Raw genomic sequence first — 15,881 nt, forward strand, 5'->3', positions numbered from 1 at the left:
TAATTTTATTGTCAAAGGAGAACCCTGATGAGAAAAGAAAGGAAAAGAAAAAGCATAGAAAAAATGAGAACCAAGAAAGAGAAAAGCATCCAGACATGGCCCATTCCTGTAGCTGCATTTGTCTCCTGCTGTGGTGAGCAGGCAGTCACTGTTGACTAGGTCTCTGTCACTAGGGTTCTGATCTGAGCTGGATGTGGGGAGCAAAGCAGCCATGGGGCAGGAGACCTCTCTCAGAAGGGGAGAAGAATTAGGCCTTTGCACCAGTGGGGGGGTGAGGTTCTTTGCCTCACCTCTGTTGGCCCCCAAATTTTCTCCTGATGGCCCCTCTGCGACTGTGCCTGTTTTAGGTTGTCCCTCCCTTGAGGAATCTTACCCGTCACTGGCTAACCAGCCATTCTCCGGGGCCAAACAGGGTGATGTGGAGTGTGCATGGCATCGTCCCCAAGAGGGCTCTCTGTCTACTTGATAGATAATGCCCCCGTGGCCTCCACGCCAGCATTTACCCTAGGATCAGCAAACTCAGGTTTCTTCTCCATGGAGGGCCCAGCTCACAGCACTGGGCTGGTGAGGATGTGTTCAGGAAGGAAGGAGACAGGCCACAGACAGACAGTAATATAGTGACAAAGCTGAGAGAGACAGATGAAGAGGAGATCCCTCATACAGAACTGGCCCTTAATTGGTGTTACTCACATCTGGTCCATAGCTGCTATCCATACGGATGCAGAACAATCCGTTATTTCAACACTGTCTTTTTCTCAAAAGATACTTCCAGACAGTCTGTTTACCATAGAATCAATATATAGGTATAACTGACCATTACAGTCAGGACAATTCCAGTCCACACTGCAAGACACATTAAAGGTGGACCTGGGAAATGGGTCCATACAAGTCTTTTCATAATTTTTATTTACCTGACAAGCTCGTGGAGCTGCATGGCTATAAACTCTGTAGCTGGAAATTGACCTTCCTGGGCCAGGTTTCTCAGTCATTATCATGATGACTGGTTTAAACTCTCCTTTGATATCAGATTTAATTTACTGAATCATGTTCAGTAACATTAAGACTCTCAATATTACAATTTAATAAAAAACTTTTAAAGTATTTTGTAAAATCTAGTGTCTCTCTGGGATCCTGTATTCCCCCTTTTCCTTATTTAATAAAATTGAGTAAAGGCTTGGCATAAGTCATAGTATTATTAGTTTAAGTTATAGATAATAGTACAAGTATTTAAATGACTAAGAATAGATTTACCTTTTATTGATTATTAAATTTTTTTAATATAGACTAATCGATCCATCCTAACAATTTAGAAAGAATCCTCAATCTTTTTGAGAGATTATCCTTTAAATAGGTATCTCTTAATTGCCTTTAAAAAATATGATTAAGGTTATTTTTTGTGTAGGGAGCAGTGTATAAATCTTACTGTATTTTTTATGGACAATAGATCTAGCCAGAGAACTTATATAATATCAATGAATTTTTTTAAGTTTGTAACCTTTATTGTTTAAAATTAATATATAACTTTAATTTGGAGAACATTAGTCTTAATAAAATGTTTTTTTTTTTAATTTTATAATTATCTAACAAACAAAATATGTAAAAATTAGTATCTCAGTGTCTTAGAATTAATCAATTTTAGTCTCTAAGGACAATTGTTAAAATCGAGATTTAAGTTAGTAGTTTAATATACTTAATGTTTAATCAACAATGTGAATTTATTTACCAAAACTAATCTTTGTCTTAAACAGTAAGAATTATTAGGCAATAAGGATCTTACTTTAAAGAAATAAACTTACATTTTAATAGGTTGCTTATCATGTCAAAATATGGACAAAATCTTAGCTCACATTAGTATAGTTAAATTAGGAAATAACCTGAAATACCCTTTAATTAATTATAGTCAGTTTAGTATATATAAATCTCTTTTTTAATCTTTCTAACTTTTTACATCATCTGTTTAGATAACAATATAAAAATCTTTTTTACTTAGGAAAATACTTTTATCATTGAAATATGAATATAAAGACCTTGTTTTACCCAAAGATGATTTCTTTCTTCTTTTTAGGATCCATGTGTGCTTTTTCTTTGTTGAAGCATCTTTTTCTTTTAGAAAAATTTTTTTTTTGGTTATACTTTGGAACAATTTCTGAAAACCTTAGAATCCATAAACAAATTATTATACTTTGATAAGAAATATCAATGAAAATATAGTTAAAATCCTTAGATATTTTGTAGACATAATTATAATTATTTATCATCTTATGAGTTTGAACAGTAACTTTGAGAATTAGAAACAACTTGAAGATAGAATTTTCACTTGAAAGCAAATTTATAGTAAACACATTTATCTCAAATATCTGTAACTGAAAAGGCAGAGTATCTGATAAATGTAAATATAAAACATAAATTATGGGTTTTCTGTTGAAGAAAAACAATTAGGCAAATATATATTAACTAATCCATTAGGCATGTGCTAATTATTTTATAGATTAACAAATATAGGTTATCTAAATATCTAAAAAATATATATTAAGAATAAGAACATAACTTATAATTGTATTAACTTTATGTAACCACATGGTCTTAAAATATTTGGATCCATTTTAATTTATTTTTAACTAGGAGTGCACTCTTCTATGTGACGTCACTTGATGTAACTGAAATAAGATCCTTGAGTATACATATTTATTTTTTATAGTTAGGAATGAGAATAAGGATTTTTTTGGTCATCACAGGAACATTGCCGGCTTTGTTCCTGTGGTGAGCAAATGCATCCTCATAACCTCCAAAATTAAAAGTAAAATATAAAGAAGCATGTTTGATATCTCTCATCAATAGAACATTATTTAGTAACACAACTATAGAGAAAAGTCAGGTTATTTAACTCAGAACTAACTTAAATTTAGGACTGCAACATAGAAACCTGTGCAATTAAATTTTGTCTGAAAAAGATATCTTTCGTTAGCATTTACAGGTAGGCATTCTTAAAAATACAGGATCTGAACAGCTCTGGTAGAAATCTGAAACACAGTAGTACAGGTTAGTGGCTGGAAGGCGGGACTAGAAGTCCCGTCTGAGTGACTGTGGAAGAACCAATCGGAAGCCCGCGAAAGTGTGGGAGGTGGGACCAGGAAGCCTGCTCTTCTGGCCAGGCACCCCATGGTTACCATGGTGATGCAAACAACATGGAGTCTGCTGCCCATTGTCGGGGCAAAAGTTCCCAAAGTTTTCCTAGCCGATTGCATTTTGTTTGATTTTGTCTGCATTTTCCCCCACCTGGCCAAGATCTTACTGCGGTAGCAGCTTGTTCTGTCTCTGCTGACCTGCGGTTGCAGCTCGTGAACATCCTGCACTTTTTTCTGTGGCACGTGGGTGCTCCAAAGGTTTTTTTAGCAACAAACGCTAGCATTACCATCAGATCTTAAGTTAGTCTGTGTTTGGCATTTAGGTCAAGTAATTCAAGGGTTAAAAGCACTGCTCGCCGCAGGGGCTAGGACCCCATAGCGAGCAGCAGCGGCTAAAGTCTCTTGTCCCCAGCGGCTGAGTTACAGCCATTCTGATTCATAGGACAATCATGTAGTAAAAAGGTCCATACATACTTTCTGAGTATTGACAAAAACAATAGAAAATTGAAACTTATTTCTCTCCAGGTAAACATCACATTTTCTCTCCCTTTTTCTCACTCTCCTAGCGCAAACTTCTAGAACATAAAGGCCAAAAAATCTCTTTTTTTTTTAATATGATTCTGAGGATCAAACTCAGGTTCTGCCCATGCTAGGCAAGCACTCTACCGCTGAGCAACAATCCTAGCCCCCCAAAAATCTTTATTTATAAAGATTTATAAAAACAAGTATAAAAAATCCACAAAAACGCGCTTTCCATGGAGAGGACTCAACTCAACAACATAGCCCATCAATCATCTTAATAACTATATTTATTTAGAGTCTCTACAATTATACCCAATATTAAAAATTTTAACGTAACAGATTTTCCTTTTGTCTAATTCACTTACTTTCTACAATTCTGCCCACAATATTCTGCAATCCTAAGCATGCTTAACTTCTGGAGAGAACTTTCAACTTCACTAACTTTCTTTAATATTTAAATTGGAGTCCCCTTAGGAGCCAGCATTTGTTGCTTTTGTCCCGGCGGCTTAAAGACCTTTCGCCCCACGTTGGGCGCCAATTGCCGGGTTTCTGTTCTCACGACTAAAAGGCTCAGGGGTCACTCTAGTTAAACTGGGCTCACTGGGTTGCACGAAATAACCACACAAGAGACACAAAGACCTTTTTCTTTGGGGTTGCTGTGATGGCTCCTCTGACCTTAAGGGTCTCCAGAAAGAGACAGAGAGAGCACTCGCTGACCCCTTTTATTGAGGAGAAGCTATTCAAATGAGGCAAGGGGTCAGGTTTCAGGGGGCTGAGCCTATCTTCATGATGTCCACTGTCAGCAGGTTGACTGACACCTGGGTAGGCCACACCCAAGGGCACAGTAAGAGGAGGGGACACACACAAGGCACTTCCATGGAAGATTCTATCCTAAACAGGGCAAGGGGTTAATTACAAAGGAACAGGTGAGCATAGCTTCACCCATGGGGCTGTAGCAAGACACACCCATTTCTGTGACTGAGCACCTCAGCACCCAGCTGGGGAGTGTAACTCAGTCACCCATAAGCTTGGCCTCCCACAATCTCCTGCACCTTCTGGAGACGGTCTGCCATGTGCCTGTTCTGCATGGACACCTCTTCCATCTCCCAATCCAGAGCTCTTCCAAGAATTGTTCCCCTGTTCTCAAGTCTGCTCCTCTTGGTACAAGCAGGTGCTGCCAGCCACACCAATACTGAGGACCTGGGCTTGTTTTACACATATAAATAGTAGTTTGCATAAAATCCATTCCAAATTTGCCAGGAATACACAAACCTGGAGGTTGCATTTTGTTCAGGACTCCACCAGGGCCATTCTCCATCCAGGAACCCCTGCTACTGCCGGCATCTGAGGAACAATGACAACTGCCCACTGGCCACACTGGCACTTAAGCTTGTGGGACATAAAGCTGCAGGGTCTAGGCTGTCAGGTGTCAGCACCTGGTTGACCTGCACCTCCTTCTGCCACAGCAGTGTCTTCCCACCCCAGCCATCCTGTGGCCCCAGAGCAATTCCTTCAGCTCTGTCTGTGTGTTTGCCTGTCAGAGTACCCTTTATGTCATCACCCTTCCCACTCCACAGTTAGGGAAATACCCTATTTTCAATTACAGGATAGACAAGTTACTTCATTTATGGATTTCAACAGAGGGTAGCAGAGGGGCACTGCTCAGTTTTCACAGAAAGGCATGCTGGGAGCTGAGTCTGCAGCCCCACACTTTAGGACAGGGAGAGTATCTCCCAGCCCATCCTATGTCAGCACCTTAAGGGAGCTGGTGAGGCACAGGCTGTTAAGCACAATGTCATAGCAGTTCTCAATTCAGTGGTGGCCTCCTCGTGACTTTTCCCTTAGTGTGTTGATCTGCCTGCCCCCTCCTCCACTTAGTTTATTTCAGTCCTTCCTAGAACACACAAGGTTCTGGGTTCTATCCCCAGAACCACACCACACACACACACACACACACACACACACACGTTCTATCCCCAGAACCACACCACACACACACACACACACACACACACACACACAGGAACCTGTAAAACAGGGCCCCAGAGCACCCATCATGGTCAGCACAAATAAGCTCTACCAAAAAACAAACAGTAAGTCAAGCTCAGTGGAGTGTTTCTAGCTGATGCTCATGGTGACACTCAGCACATGGGCCAGGCAGCCATTGATGGCCATGACAGGCACAACACATCAACCCTTGCACTGGTGTTGTCCCTGTGAGCACTGACCACACAGATTTCTCAAATCTGAGCCTGCTCAAGCCAGAAGCTGTGGAGAAGACTGTTCTAGAAATGCCACCCCTGATACTGAGTAACAGCTGCCTGCTCCTAGCCACTAATTTTATGTACATATTGATTTTTTTCTGATGGTGCTAACAATTGAGCCCAGGGTCTTGCACATATAGGGAGGTGCTCTACCACTGAGCTACGTCTCTAGCCTGATTTTTCTTTTTTGATACTGGGGATTTAACCAAGGGCGCTCTACTTTTGAGCTACACTCCAAGCAACCTTTTCTATTTTTATCTTGAGACAGGGTCAGCATTTCCCAGGTTGGCCTCAAACTTGCAGTCCTCCTGCCTCAGCCTCCCAAGCAGCTGGGACCACAGGCATGTGCCATGGCTGCTGGGACTATAGGCACGTACCATGGCACCAAGCTCACCACTGATTTTAGACAAGAGTGCAGAGTGTATGATAATCATGGTCCCCCAGACTAGCATAAGAAGTTGCTCTGGGATTCTGAGTGAGTCCATTGGTCTTAGAAACCCCATGTTTTCTCCCTGGCATGATGGACTGTTTTAATCTGCATTATGTGCTGAGTCAAGAAACACTAGAGGCAGATTATTTTCTGACGGAGGGGCTCTAACACCTCCTTACACAATGTTTTTGGAAGAAACTGACCTCCATAAGCCTCTTTTTTTTTGGAGGGGGGGGTTACCAGGGATTGAACTCAGGGGCACTAGGTCATCAAGCCACATCCCAGCCCCATTTTGTATTTTATTTAGAGACAGGGTCTCACGGAATTGCTTAGTGCCTCGCTTTTTTGCTGAGGCTTGCTTTGAACTCACAATCCTCCTGCCTTAGCCTCTGAGCCTCTGGGATCAGGAGTGTGCCACCACACCCAGCTCCAATGAACCTCTTAAAGTCACTCCTTATCCTGGAGATCTTGGTGTGTCTTTGCACAGGTGAGAGTGGGATGTTACTTGACAGCCAGAGGAAGGTCCACTTCCTTTAGGCCAACCCTTTTCCTCTCCCCTGCAAAAGTCCACCAATTAACCCCATGCTGCTGCTGCTGCTTGTTGTGTTCCTCTCACCTCTAAGTTCATAAAGCATACCCAGAATAACAGGGTTCTGTGAACCTCCACATTTTCTAGGTCACTCCTTTAGTGAGGTCATCTCTGAGTCTGAGATAATGGACATGAGTAGTAAACACCACTCAGTTTCCTCAGTGTCAGCTTTCAGTTGCTATGACAAAATACCTGAAGTAAATATACTTAAATGAGGAATGAGGATATGGAGATTTTATATATATATATATATATATGTGTGTGTGTGTGTGTGTGTGTGTGTGCGCGCGCGCGCGCGCGTGTGTGTGTAAAATAAAAACAGCACACAAGGGGCTGGGGATGTGGCTCAAGCAGTAGCGCGCTCGCCTGGCATGAGTGCGGCCCGGGTTCGATCCTCAGCACCACATACAAATGAAGATGTTGTGTCCGCCGAAAACCAAAAAAATAAATATTAAAATTCTCTCTCTCTCTCTCTCTCTCCCTCCCTCACTCTCTCTTAAAAAAAAAAAAAAAAAAAAAAAGAGCACACAGGTTCTTATCACTGTATGACTCTGACACTATCATTCTGTGCTTCTCAGGAAAGACGAGATGTTCTGGAAGCCCAAGAAGCTCAGCACCCTCATGGTTGGCTGCAATCTGCTATGGCAGTTTTGTCCAGTATATTAATGCTAAACCACATCCAGGAATGAGGCAAATGTGTTGGAAAGTCTTCTCAACCCAGCATCCAGAAGAACCTACAAAAACTGAAGTCAGACACATCCTTCCTCAGAGGCTCCTGAATGACACCAGGTCAAAGCCCCTAGCCTCATCATGGATTTCCAGGCAAACAAGCTCTGACACATCCCTCCAAACTCCTAACTCCTTGCTCTAACCCTAAACCTAACCCTAACTTATACTTCAGAATCATTTACCCAAACCCTAACCCCCAATTCAAAACCTAACCCTTAACCCAAATCTTAACCACAAAGATAGCCCAAAGGAAAAAAAGGAAAGATATTCCCTGGTACCTTCTTTCCCTACGCTCTCCAAGTTCCTAAAATTGGAGCTGAAGGTCAGGGTCAAACAGACTGTGAGGAACAGGTAAGAGAGTTAGCAAGTAATAATATGACCCAAAACTCAGGGCTATCCCGGTCCCTCATCCAAAGCCCACAAGGTACCGGCCTGTAGTCTAAGTCAGTTTATTGCCTTTTTATAAGGGAAGCCTGCACAGGAGACCCATGGACATTTTACTCCACTACAGTGGGCATTATAGGGTTTGGTGGAAGGGTGGTAAAGTGAAAGCAACAAGAGGCATCTGGATGAACACAAAGCAAGACAGGGCTCTGTGGCGGGCCCACATCAGGTCTGAACTGCTAGGTGGATCAGGCTCCTACTTCCTGGAAACCATAGTTAGGACAGAGTGCTAAAAGCTCTGTATCAGATAAATTGAGGCATCTTATTGAGATCTCAAATAAAAGAGTCATTAGGATGTTTTGTATCTGCATGGTGGGTGTGGGGTCCCCCCCCAACATTCTGGCTTTATCTGGATCTATCATCTTGGCCTGAGGTGTGACAGGTTGAACAGTGACTTTCCCATACAAATCTGATGTTTGCTTTCACAGAAGCCAATCATGCTAAGATCTATGCAAAAAACAACCCAGGCAAAAAGAATAGCAACTGAGTCTGATTACTTTAGGAGCAGACAGGAAGTAATCAAGGCTAGAACAGCAGGAGAAAGACATCAGAGGCCATCTAAAGCAGGCTTGTGCAATCCCTAATTGGAACCTGTATTGCAGATACAACGAAGTAACTGACTAGAAGTATGATCTGGAATATATGAATGGTCACTCCAGGGAAGGCAATGTGATGAGACGGGGGTAAGGGGGACTTACATCAGGAGTTTAACACAGCAGTCAGGGTCAGAACTACAGTGATAAAATGCAGATTTCAAAAGACAGAGATGACATAAACCACGAAAGCACTGAACATATGGTGTTGGCCAAGAGAACAATCAAGAATGACACAGGTTTTGTGACCTAATCAATTAGACAAGGTATTTATACCACTGAAAAGCAGAAGACAGGGTAACATGGTGTTTCGAACTTACGGAGTTTGAATTGCCCATGGAACACCCATGCAGAGACTGAGTAGACAGCTGGGTTTCAGACGCTATCTACTCTGGGAAGCAAGTTCAGAAATATGAGCAAAGATCAAGCTCAGGTCTCCTAGGTCATCCAGAGACCCCAATTCAATAGTGCAGAGGAACTGAGACTGATGCCTGGAATAGCCAACATTTAGACAGGTATTCTGCTAAGACTCAAATAAGGTATCTATCTGGGTCTATTTGGGGCAAGAAGCTCCTTGGTTCCTAAGAAAATGCACAGGTGGTTCTCTGCTCAGAAATGAAACAACATGGACAAAGGACCACGCCCGGGGGTGAAAACCTGGATCCAGCAGTGTCAGGCCCTATCTCATCCATACCTCTTCTAATACACAGCACACTTTCACTCATTGTCCAATTTTATCAAAAAAGGAGATTTATTAGGGTGATGTGACATAATACATAAAGCACAGGTCTGTGGCACAAACTAGATGAGGCCACTGGTAGGACATCTTTTCAAAAATGAGCCAAATGTACAATTACGTAGCTTCCCCACAAATCCTTATCACCGATGGCTATGGAATCAAATCAATTCAATATTCTTTTTTCTTTTTTGATACTGGGGATTAAATCAGGGGCAGTCTTCCACTGAGCTATACCCCAGCCCCAACTCCTTTTCTTTTCTTTTTTCTTTTTTTTTTTTTTGAGGTAGAATCTTTTTTTTTTCTTTAGTATTTATTTTTTAGGTGTAGATGGACACAACACAATGCCTTTATTTTTATGTGGTGCTGAGGATTGAACCCAGGTCCCGCCCATGCTGGGTGAGGGCTCTACCGCTGAGCCACAATCCCAGCCCTGAGGCAGGATCTTTTTAAGTTGCTGAAGCTGGCCTATTGCCTCAGCCTCCCAAGTAGCTGGGATTACAGGCGTATGCCACCACACCCAGCAAGTTCAATAATAATACACTGAACACTCACTTCAGCTTATCATAGAAGCTAAATGCACCTCTCCTAAATGCACCTCTCTCTCTTCTGGCAGAAGAGATACTTCATTTAGAAAATCTACAAATGGAGTCTTATGCTCATCTGACAGTCTCACACCTGCCCAACAAACTCAGATGCATGGACCAGGCAAGAACCAACCAATCCCATACCTGCTGACAGAGAATTCCTAGAAAGGCACTACAGTCACGACAAACCTTGACAACACCGTGAGGAAGAGAGGACTGTGCCAAGATAGGGGAGAAGCTAAAAGAAATTGAACCTAAACTCTTCATCAGGAATGTCCAGAGTGGCCTTGGCTCTCCCTGCTGGACGAGGTCTGCAGATCCTTTGGCTCTTCTTTCTGAAGGCCTCACCTACAGGCTGCACTTGGGCTGAACGGGCAGCTGTCAATGAAAGGGGAAGCAAAGGGTCAGAACTGAGTAATAGCTCACATTACCTATGCAGTTATGAATCCCACACAATTCCAACTGTTATTAAAATTTACTAATCAGTTTCTCAAAATTATTATATTATCATCACCCCATGTTTAGAATCAGATTCAGTAATCTGACAAATATGTCAAGATCAAGTTGTAGAAACAGGGTTTGAACCAAGGTTACTCAGCCCTAGGAATCATACTCACAATGCTATGGCATCTGGCTTCATAGCCCATAGAGAAAGTCAAAGCAAAGGCAGGTGGGGACACCTTTCCCCACCAAAGGAACAGAACCAGGAGAAGCCAGCCACTTCACTTCCTCCCAACCCCCACAAGATGTACAGACTCCCTGCTCAGGCTTCCCTGAGCCCATCTCCATCCAGGACCAGCCTTTCTGTTCTAGACTTTTTTTTTTTTTTTTTTTTTTTTAAGTACTGGGGATTAAATCCAGAGGCTCTCAACTACTAAGCCATATCCCAACCATTTTTTTAAATATTTTTTTTTTATTTTGAAACAGGGTCTCACCAAGTTGAAATCCTCCTGCCTCAGCCTCCCAGGCAGCTGAGATTATATGCTTGTACCATTGCACCCAGCATGTTCTGGGGTTCTCCTTTCCACTCCCTAGAGAGTTACTCCCTACCCCCTTGAACTAAGTATACTGAACTAACCACTTCCCAGATACTCACCAGCCCTGAGAGCCCGCAAGGACTCTTGCCACTCGGCCTCCATCTGGGCCCTGTAGTCCCCAAACAAGGAGTGCATCAGCTGCCTCTTTCGAGGCAGGGGAGTTCTTTGACTCTGTAGAGTTCGGATTGCGCCAATGGCCTGCTCTTCTGCAGATAAAAACAAAGGACAAGTGAGTGGGGTTGTGCCTCAGTGATAGAGAGCTTGCCTTGCACATGTGAGGCACCGAGTTCTATCCCCAGCACCACATAAAAATAAATAAAGGTATTGTGCCCATCTACAACTAAAAAAATATTAAAAACACACAAACGACTAGTAACTATGTATGCTCAACTCCTATCGTCCTATCGCAAAAACAATTACATCCCCTTGCAGAACCACTGTCACTATCACATCCCCCCAACTATATGTGAAGGACCCTCACTCTGTTTTGGGGTAGGTCTCTGCATCTTGAGGCCCAGCTCCAGCTGCTCCACACACCAGGCCAGTTCCCGGGCCAGCTGCTCCGCCTGTGATGAATTGTTACAAGAGGCACTGGGACCCCCCACCACCACCCCCCGCAAGCCACACCCCACTTCCCGCCAGGCCTTAACCACCCTCGCCCCCAGCAGATCTCGGACCACACCACTCGCAGACTCGCTCCCAGATTCACCGGAGAACCCACCCTCGCCTGGGCCTCGGAGCTTAGGGGAGAGTCCTCTGCGGCAGGCTTCTCGGAGGCCTTCTCGCCTCCATTCGCCACAGAGACCCTGGTCTGGGTTTTCTTCTTCTTTTGCTTCTTCGAGACAGCCACACCTTCATCGCGGACGGGGTGCGCTCCGGAGGCGGCGGCCACGCACGTGGGTTGCGCCCAGTGGAGACCCACGGCGGAAGGACCCGGGGCATCGGGGCCCCGGCCCGGGAGCTGGGGTTTGCGGGACGCGCGAGCGGCACCAGGTTCCAGGGCTGCTGGCACCCTCCGAGCAGGACGTCCTAGAGCCTGGAGAAAGGGAGGCAGCAGGAGAGTCACGGGGCGCCGCCGACAGCCCCGCGCCCCGCCACCCAGGCGTCCCTTCCGCGCCGCTCACCGCCATACGCCGAGCGGCCGCAGAAATTTACATCGGGCCGAGTCCCACGTGGAACTCCGTCCGGGAACCACGCTTGGGACGCAGAGTTCCGTTGCGCGCTCGGAGGTGGGGCGGAGAATTGGGGAAGGGCGGGGCGGGGCGGACTCCCGGGGAGGGGAGGGGTTCCCGGGAGAGGCGGGGCGGCGCCGCCCGCGGGGCTCCGGGAAGGAACCGCGCGACTAGCAGGAGCCTCCTGCACCAGTGTTGGCGGGTCTGCTCGTGTCCCAGGCACGGTTCTAGGGGGCAGCATAAAACTAAAGAGGGACTGGGGCTGGGGCTCAGTGGCAGAGCTCTTGCCTGGCATGTGTGAGGCACTGGGTTCGAGTCTCAGCACCACATATAAATAAGTAAAATAAAGGTCCGTCAACAACTTAAAAAAAAAAAAAAAAAGAACTACAGGGAATGTCCTCACAAAGCACACCTCTCAGTGGTGAGGAAAAAACGTAGGCAAACGAAGTTGGCACAGAGCTACCTTGTGGGTAGGTAGCTTCAGGAGGGTCAATAGACCTTTGGTGGAGAAAAGCGCAGTACAGGACAAAGGCGTGGGCGCGCTGGTGCTGCAGGTGGCATAGTCAGCTCAGGGGAGAGGGAGGAAGGCCCAGCTCTTGCGGGACGCTGTACACTAGTCAGGAGTTTGCTTTCATTCTAAGGATGGGACAGTCGTTGTGAATCATGGGTGATGTGACCTTACTCAGGTGTGTGCGAAGATCTCTCTGGGAGATGAAAGGGCCAGATGAGGTGGAGAAACACCGAGCAGCCTCAGGACAGAGGAAAGAGCCCAGAGCACTTGCTGGTGGGCTTGGTGTGGCCCTAAGGGAGGCTGGGGAGTAAGTGGAGGAGGCTAGCCCTATCCCACAACCGAACACTGGGCCACCATCTCCGTGGGGCCGCACGATGGAGAGCAAATACCTAAGGGCTTTGGTGAGCTTATTCCAATTCTTTGCCATTATTAGCAATGTCTCCTATGTAAAAGAATTTTTTCTAAAATTTTTGTGAGAATTGCATGAGTTCTGTAGAGCATTCTGGGGGAAATTAAATGTCCTTAATTGTTGAGAGCCACAGTTTAGTCGGAATGACGCCTGGCATTTTGCTAGAGGGAATGGTTGAAAGGTGACCCTGCTCTGGGATTAGGGCGGATCCTGTTGCCTCGGTGCCTGCTACTTTGGAGTCCCCAGTTGAGTCTCCCGGGGTTCTGAGAGAATTGGCCCGCGGAGACGGTGGAGGCAGTGTATTCCCGGGAAGTGTGTGTAGAGTGGCGGTGAGAGTTCGGGAATAAAGGTTACTGTTGGAACCTACAAGGCTGGGTGGCAGCTGGACTATTTTGTGCCCAGCCAGACTGCGGTACTTAATTAGCTAATTAATTAAATATCCTTTAATAAATAGTGATGATAACTTTATAAAGGTCTTTCACACATTTGGTGGGGGGGGTGCTGGGGCTCGAACCCAGGGCCTTGTGCATGTAAGGCAAACACTCTACTAACTGAGCTATATCCCCAGCCCCCTCACACATTTTTTTGTTAATGATTCCTGAATTTGGTTGTTGTTGTTGTTGTTTTGGGGGGGATACCAGGTATTGTACTCAGGGGCACTCAACCACTAAGCCACATCCCCAGCCCAATCTTTGTTTTTTGTTAGAGACAGGGTGCCACTGAGTTACTTAGTGCCTCGCCTTTGCGGAGGCTGGCTTTGAACTCATGATCCTCCTGCCTCAGCCTTCTGAGCTGCTGGGATTACAGGCTTGCGCCACCGAGCCCAGCCTGGATTTATTTTTCATTGTTACCAATATTCAAATGTGAACACACATATCTGTATTACTGTGGTATAACAAGAAAAGAATCTGGTCTTTGTCCTGGGTTACTGGCCCACGTTTCCTCCCCAGCCTTCTGTGGCACCTGTCTGAGATTCCATCTCAGGGGAGGCTGAGCTCAGGCTCCCTTACCTCTGGGACTTGAGCTCTGGAGAGCCCATGCTGGGCATCCACCCAACCACTCCTGGACACAGGAGCGCAGGTGGCCTCCCAGATAGGCTCCCAGATTGGAGGCTGAGGCAGTTTGAGGCCAGTCTGGGCAACTCAGGGGGACCCTGTCTCTAAAATACCTAATACAATGTAAATGCTACCTGAAAGGAAAGTGACCACAACACTCGGAGCAACCAAAAGATCTTTATTGCAGCAGTGCAAGAAAGAGAAAGGAAAGAAGGAAAGAAAGAGAGAGAGAGAGAGAGAGAGAGAGAGAGAGAGAGAGAGAGAAAGCGCACACAGGAGAGAGACAGAGAAAGCAAGAGAGATAGCAAGAGAGAGGGAGGCCTGGCAGGAGGGAGTTTTTATAGCCCAAATCTAATGGGGCCTCTGAGTCTGCACGCTGCCTTGTTGGCCCAAGAGGGGGTTAAGTGTTCAGCCTTGAGCAGGGTTGAATGTTCAGACTTGAGGCAAACAGGTGATAAAGGACCAGATAGAGGGGGGTTTGAGTGTGTGGGCTATCTTGCAGCCAACATCTGTTCAGCCTGCCCTGCAGACAACACAGTTCAGCCTGCTCTGCACCCAACACTACCTAAGTAGTTATTATACTGTATTATTTAGGGAAGAACAACAACAACAACAAAGGCACATGTTCAATACGGAGGCAATTCTGAAAAAGTTTCAATCAATTTTAATTCACTGTGCAACCTACAGGCATGGAAAGCCAATTCATTCCAATATATTTGCATTTCCAAGCATTTTATACCTTTTGTTTTTATTATGGAGGATATTTCAGTTTTTAATTACGTTATATGGTTGATTATTGCTGGTGGAAAAAATGATATTGATCTTTTTTAACTTCTGAAGATAAATGACTTTGTCTTTCATAATAATAAAATAAGGCTTTTAAACACACATACACTTTATTCTGGCGCCCAGAGATTTAAGAATGAAGTGTTTATTTTTCATTGCTTATAGCCTGTAATCTTCCAGTTGATGTCTTTTTTATATTTAAAAAGTCAGAGTAAACTTCACAGCTCTTTTTTTTTTTTTTTTTTTTTTTTGGTGAGACTTTGTATTATTTACTCCTAATTTTAGAAGTTTAATATGTCATACTAAAATATTCATATTATTTATGTGAATAATATGAATTCAACAGTATATAATTAATCTTCGTAAATGTTTCACAAAAATGCTCATGAAAATACATTATCTGACCTGGCTTGGTGGCTCACACGTGTAATCCCAGCGACTGGGGAAAGAAGATGGCAAGTACGAGGTCAGCCTCAGCAATTTAGGGAAACCCTCAACTTAGCGAGACCCTGTGGGAGGAAGAGAAGAGTATATACTATCTACTGAACGAATTTGAGTCTTTCCGTTTACTTATGTATTTCTTCCACTTTACGGTTTTGCTTGCGTGCTTTTTCTGTGTCGCCCCCGGTCCTGGGGATTGAACCCGGGCTGCAGCGCATGCTGGGTCCCAGCCATCTGTACGTTGTGATCCAGTCGGATGCAATGCTGGGGAATGTGTACTAGTTCTCTCTGCATTTCTGACAGCCACCTTGCTCGGCCCACTCCGACCGCCGACGTCTGTAGCGGCTCCGGGTTCACCCGGGCAGAGTTCCGGTCCAGCGCGGAGTCACCGAGTCTGCTCAGCCTCCCGCCGGGCAGAGCGGCTACGCCATCGGGGCGGGGCTTCCGAGGG

The 15,881-nt window shown here is 44.9% G+C and overlaps 1 protein-coding gene and 1 non-coding gene across 2 annotated transcripts; both read right to left on the reverse strand.

Moving 5' to 3' along the window:
* Positions 1–9,420: 9,420 nt before the first annotated feature.
* On the reverse strand, positions 9,421–12,276 carry C15H8orf33 (chromosome 15 C8orf33 homolog). Its single transcript, XM_027952074.2, has 5 exons — positions 12,181–12,276; positions 11,778–12,092; positions 11,538–11,622; positions 11,116–11,262; positions 9,421–10,397 (listed from the first exon to the last, which is right to left on the reverse strand). The coding sequence occupies exons 1-5, from the start codon at positions 12,184–12,186 to the stop codon at positions 10,258–10,260; spliced, it is 693 nt and encodes a 230-aa protein (XP_027807875.2). The 5' UTR covers positions 12,187–12,276; the 3' UTR covers positions 9,421–10,257.
* Positions 12,277–13,641: 1,365 nt separating this feature from the next.
* On the reverse strand, positions 13,642–13,714 carry Trnav-uac (transfer RNA valine (anticodon UAC)). Its single transcript has one exon. It is a non-coding gene; the product is annotated as a tRNA-Val (tRNA).
* Positions 13,715–15,881: the final 2,167 nt, after the last annotated feature.

This window comes from Marmota flaviventris, chromosome 15 (genome assembly GCF_047511675.1).
Source record: "Marmota flaviventris isolate mMarFla1 chromosome 15, mMarFla1.hap1, whole genome shotgun sequence".
In the NCBI taxonomy this organism is placed as follows: domain Eukaryota; kingdom Metazoa; phylum Chordata; class Mammalia; order Rodentia; family Sciuridae; genus Marmota; species Marmota flaviventris.

What these genes read in the sequence shown, in the direction of transcription:
- C15H8orf33 (XM_027952074.2), bottom strand. An exon ending in GCTCCGAGGCCCAGGCGAGG is followed by an intron (nt 11,623 to 11,777) that starts GTGGGTTCTCCG and finishes AATTCATCACAG; the next exon opens with GCGGAGCAGCTGGCCCGGGA. An exon ending in CTTGCGGGCTCTCAGGGCTG is followed by an intron (nt 10,398 to 11,115) that starts GTGAGTATCTGG and finishes TTTCATTGACAG; the next exon opens with CTGCCCGTTCAGCCCAAGTG.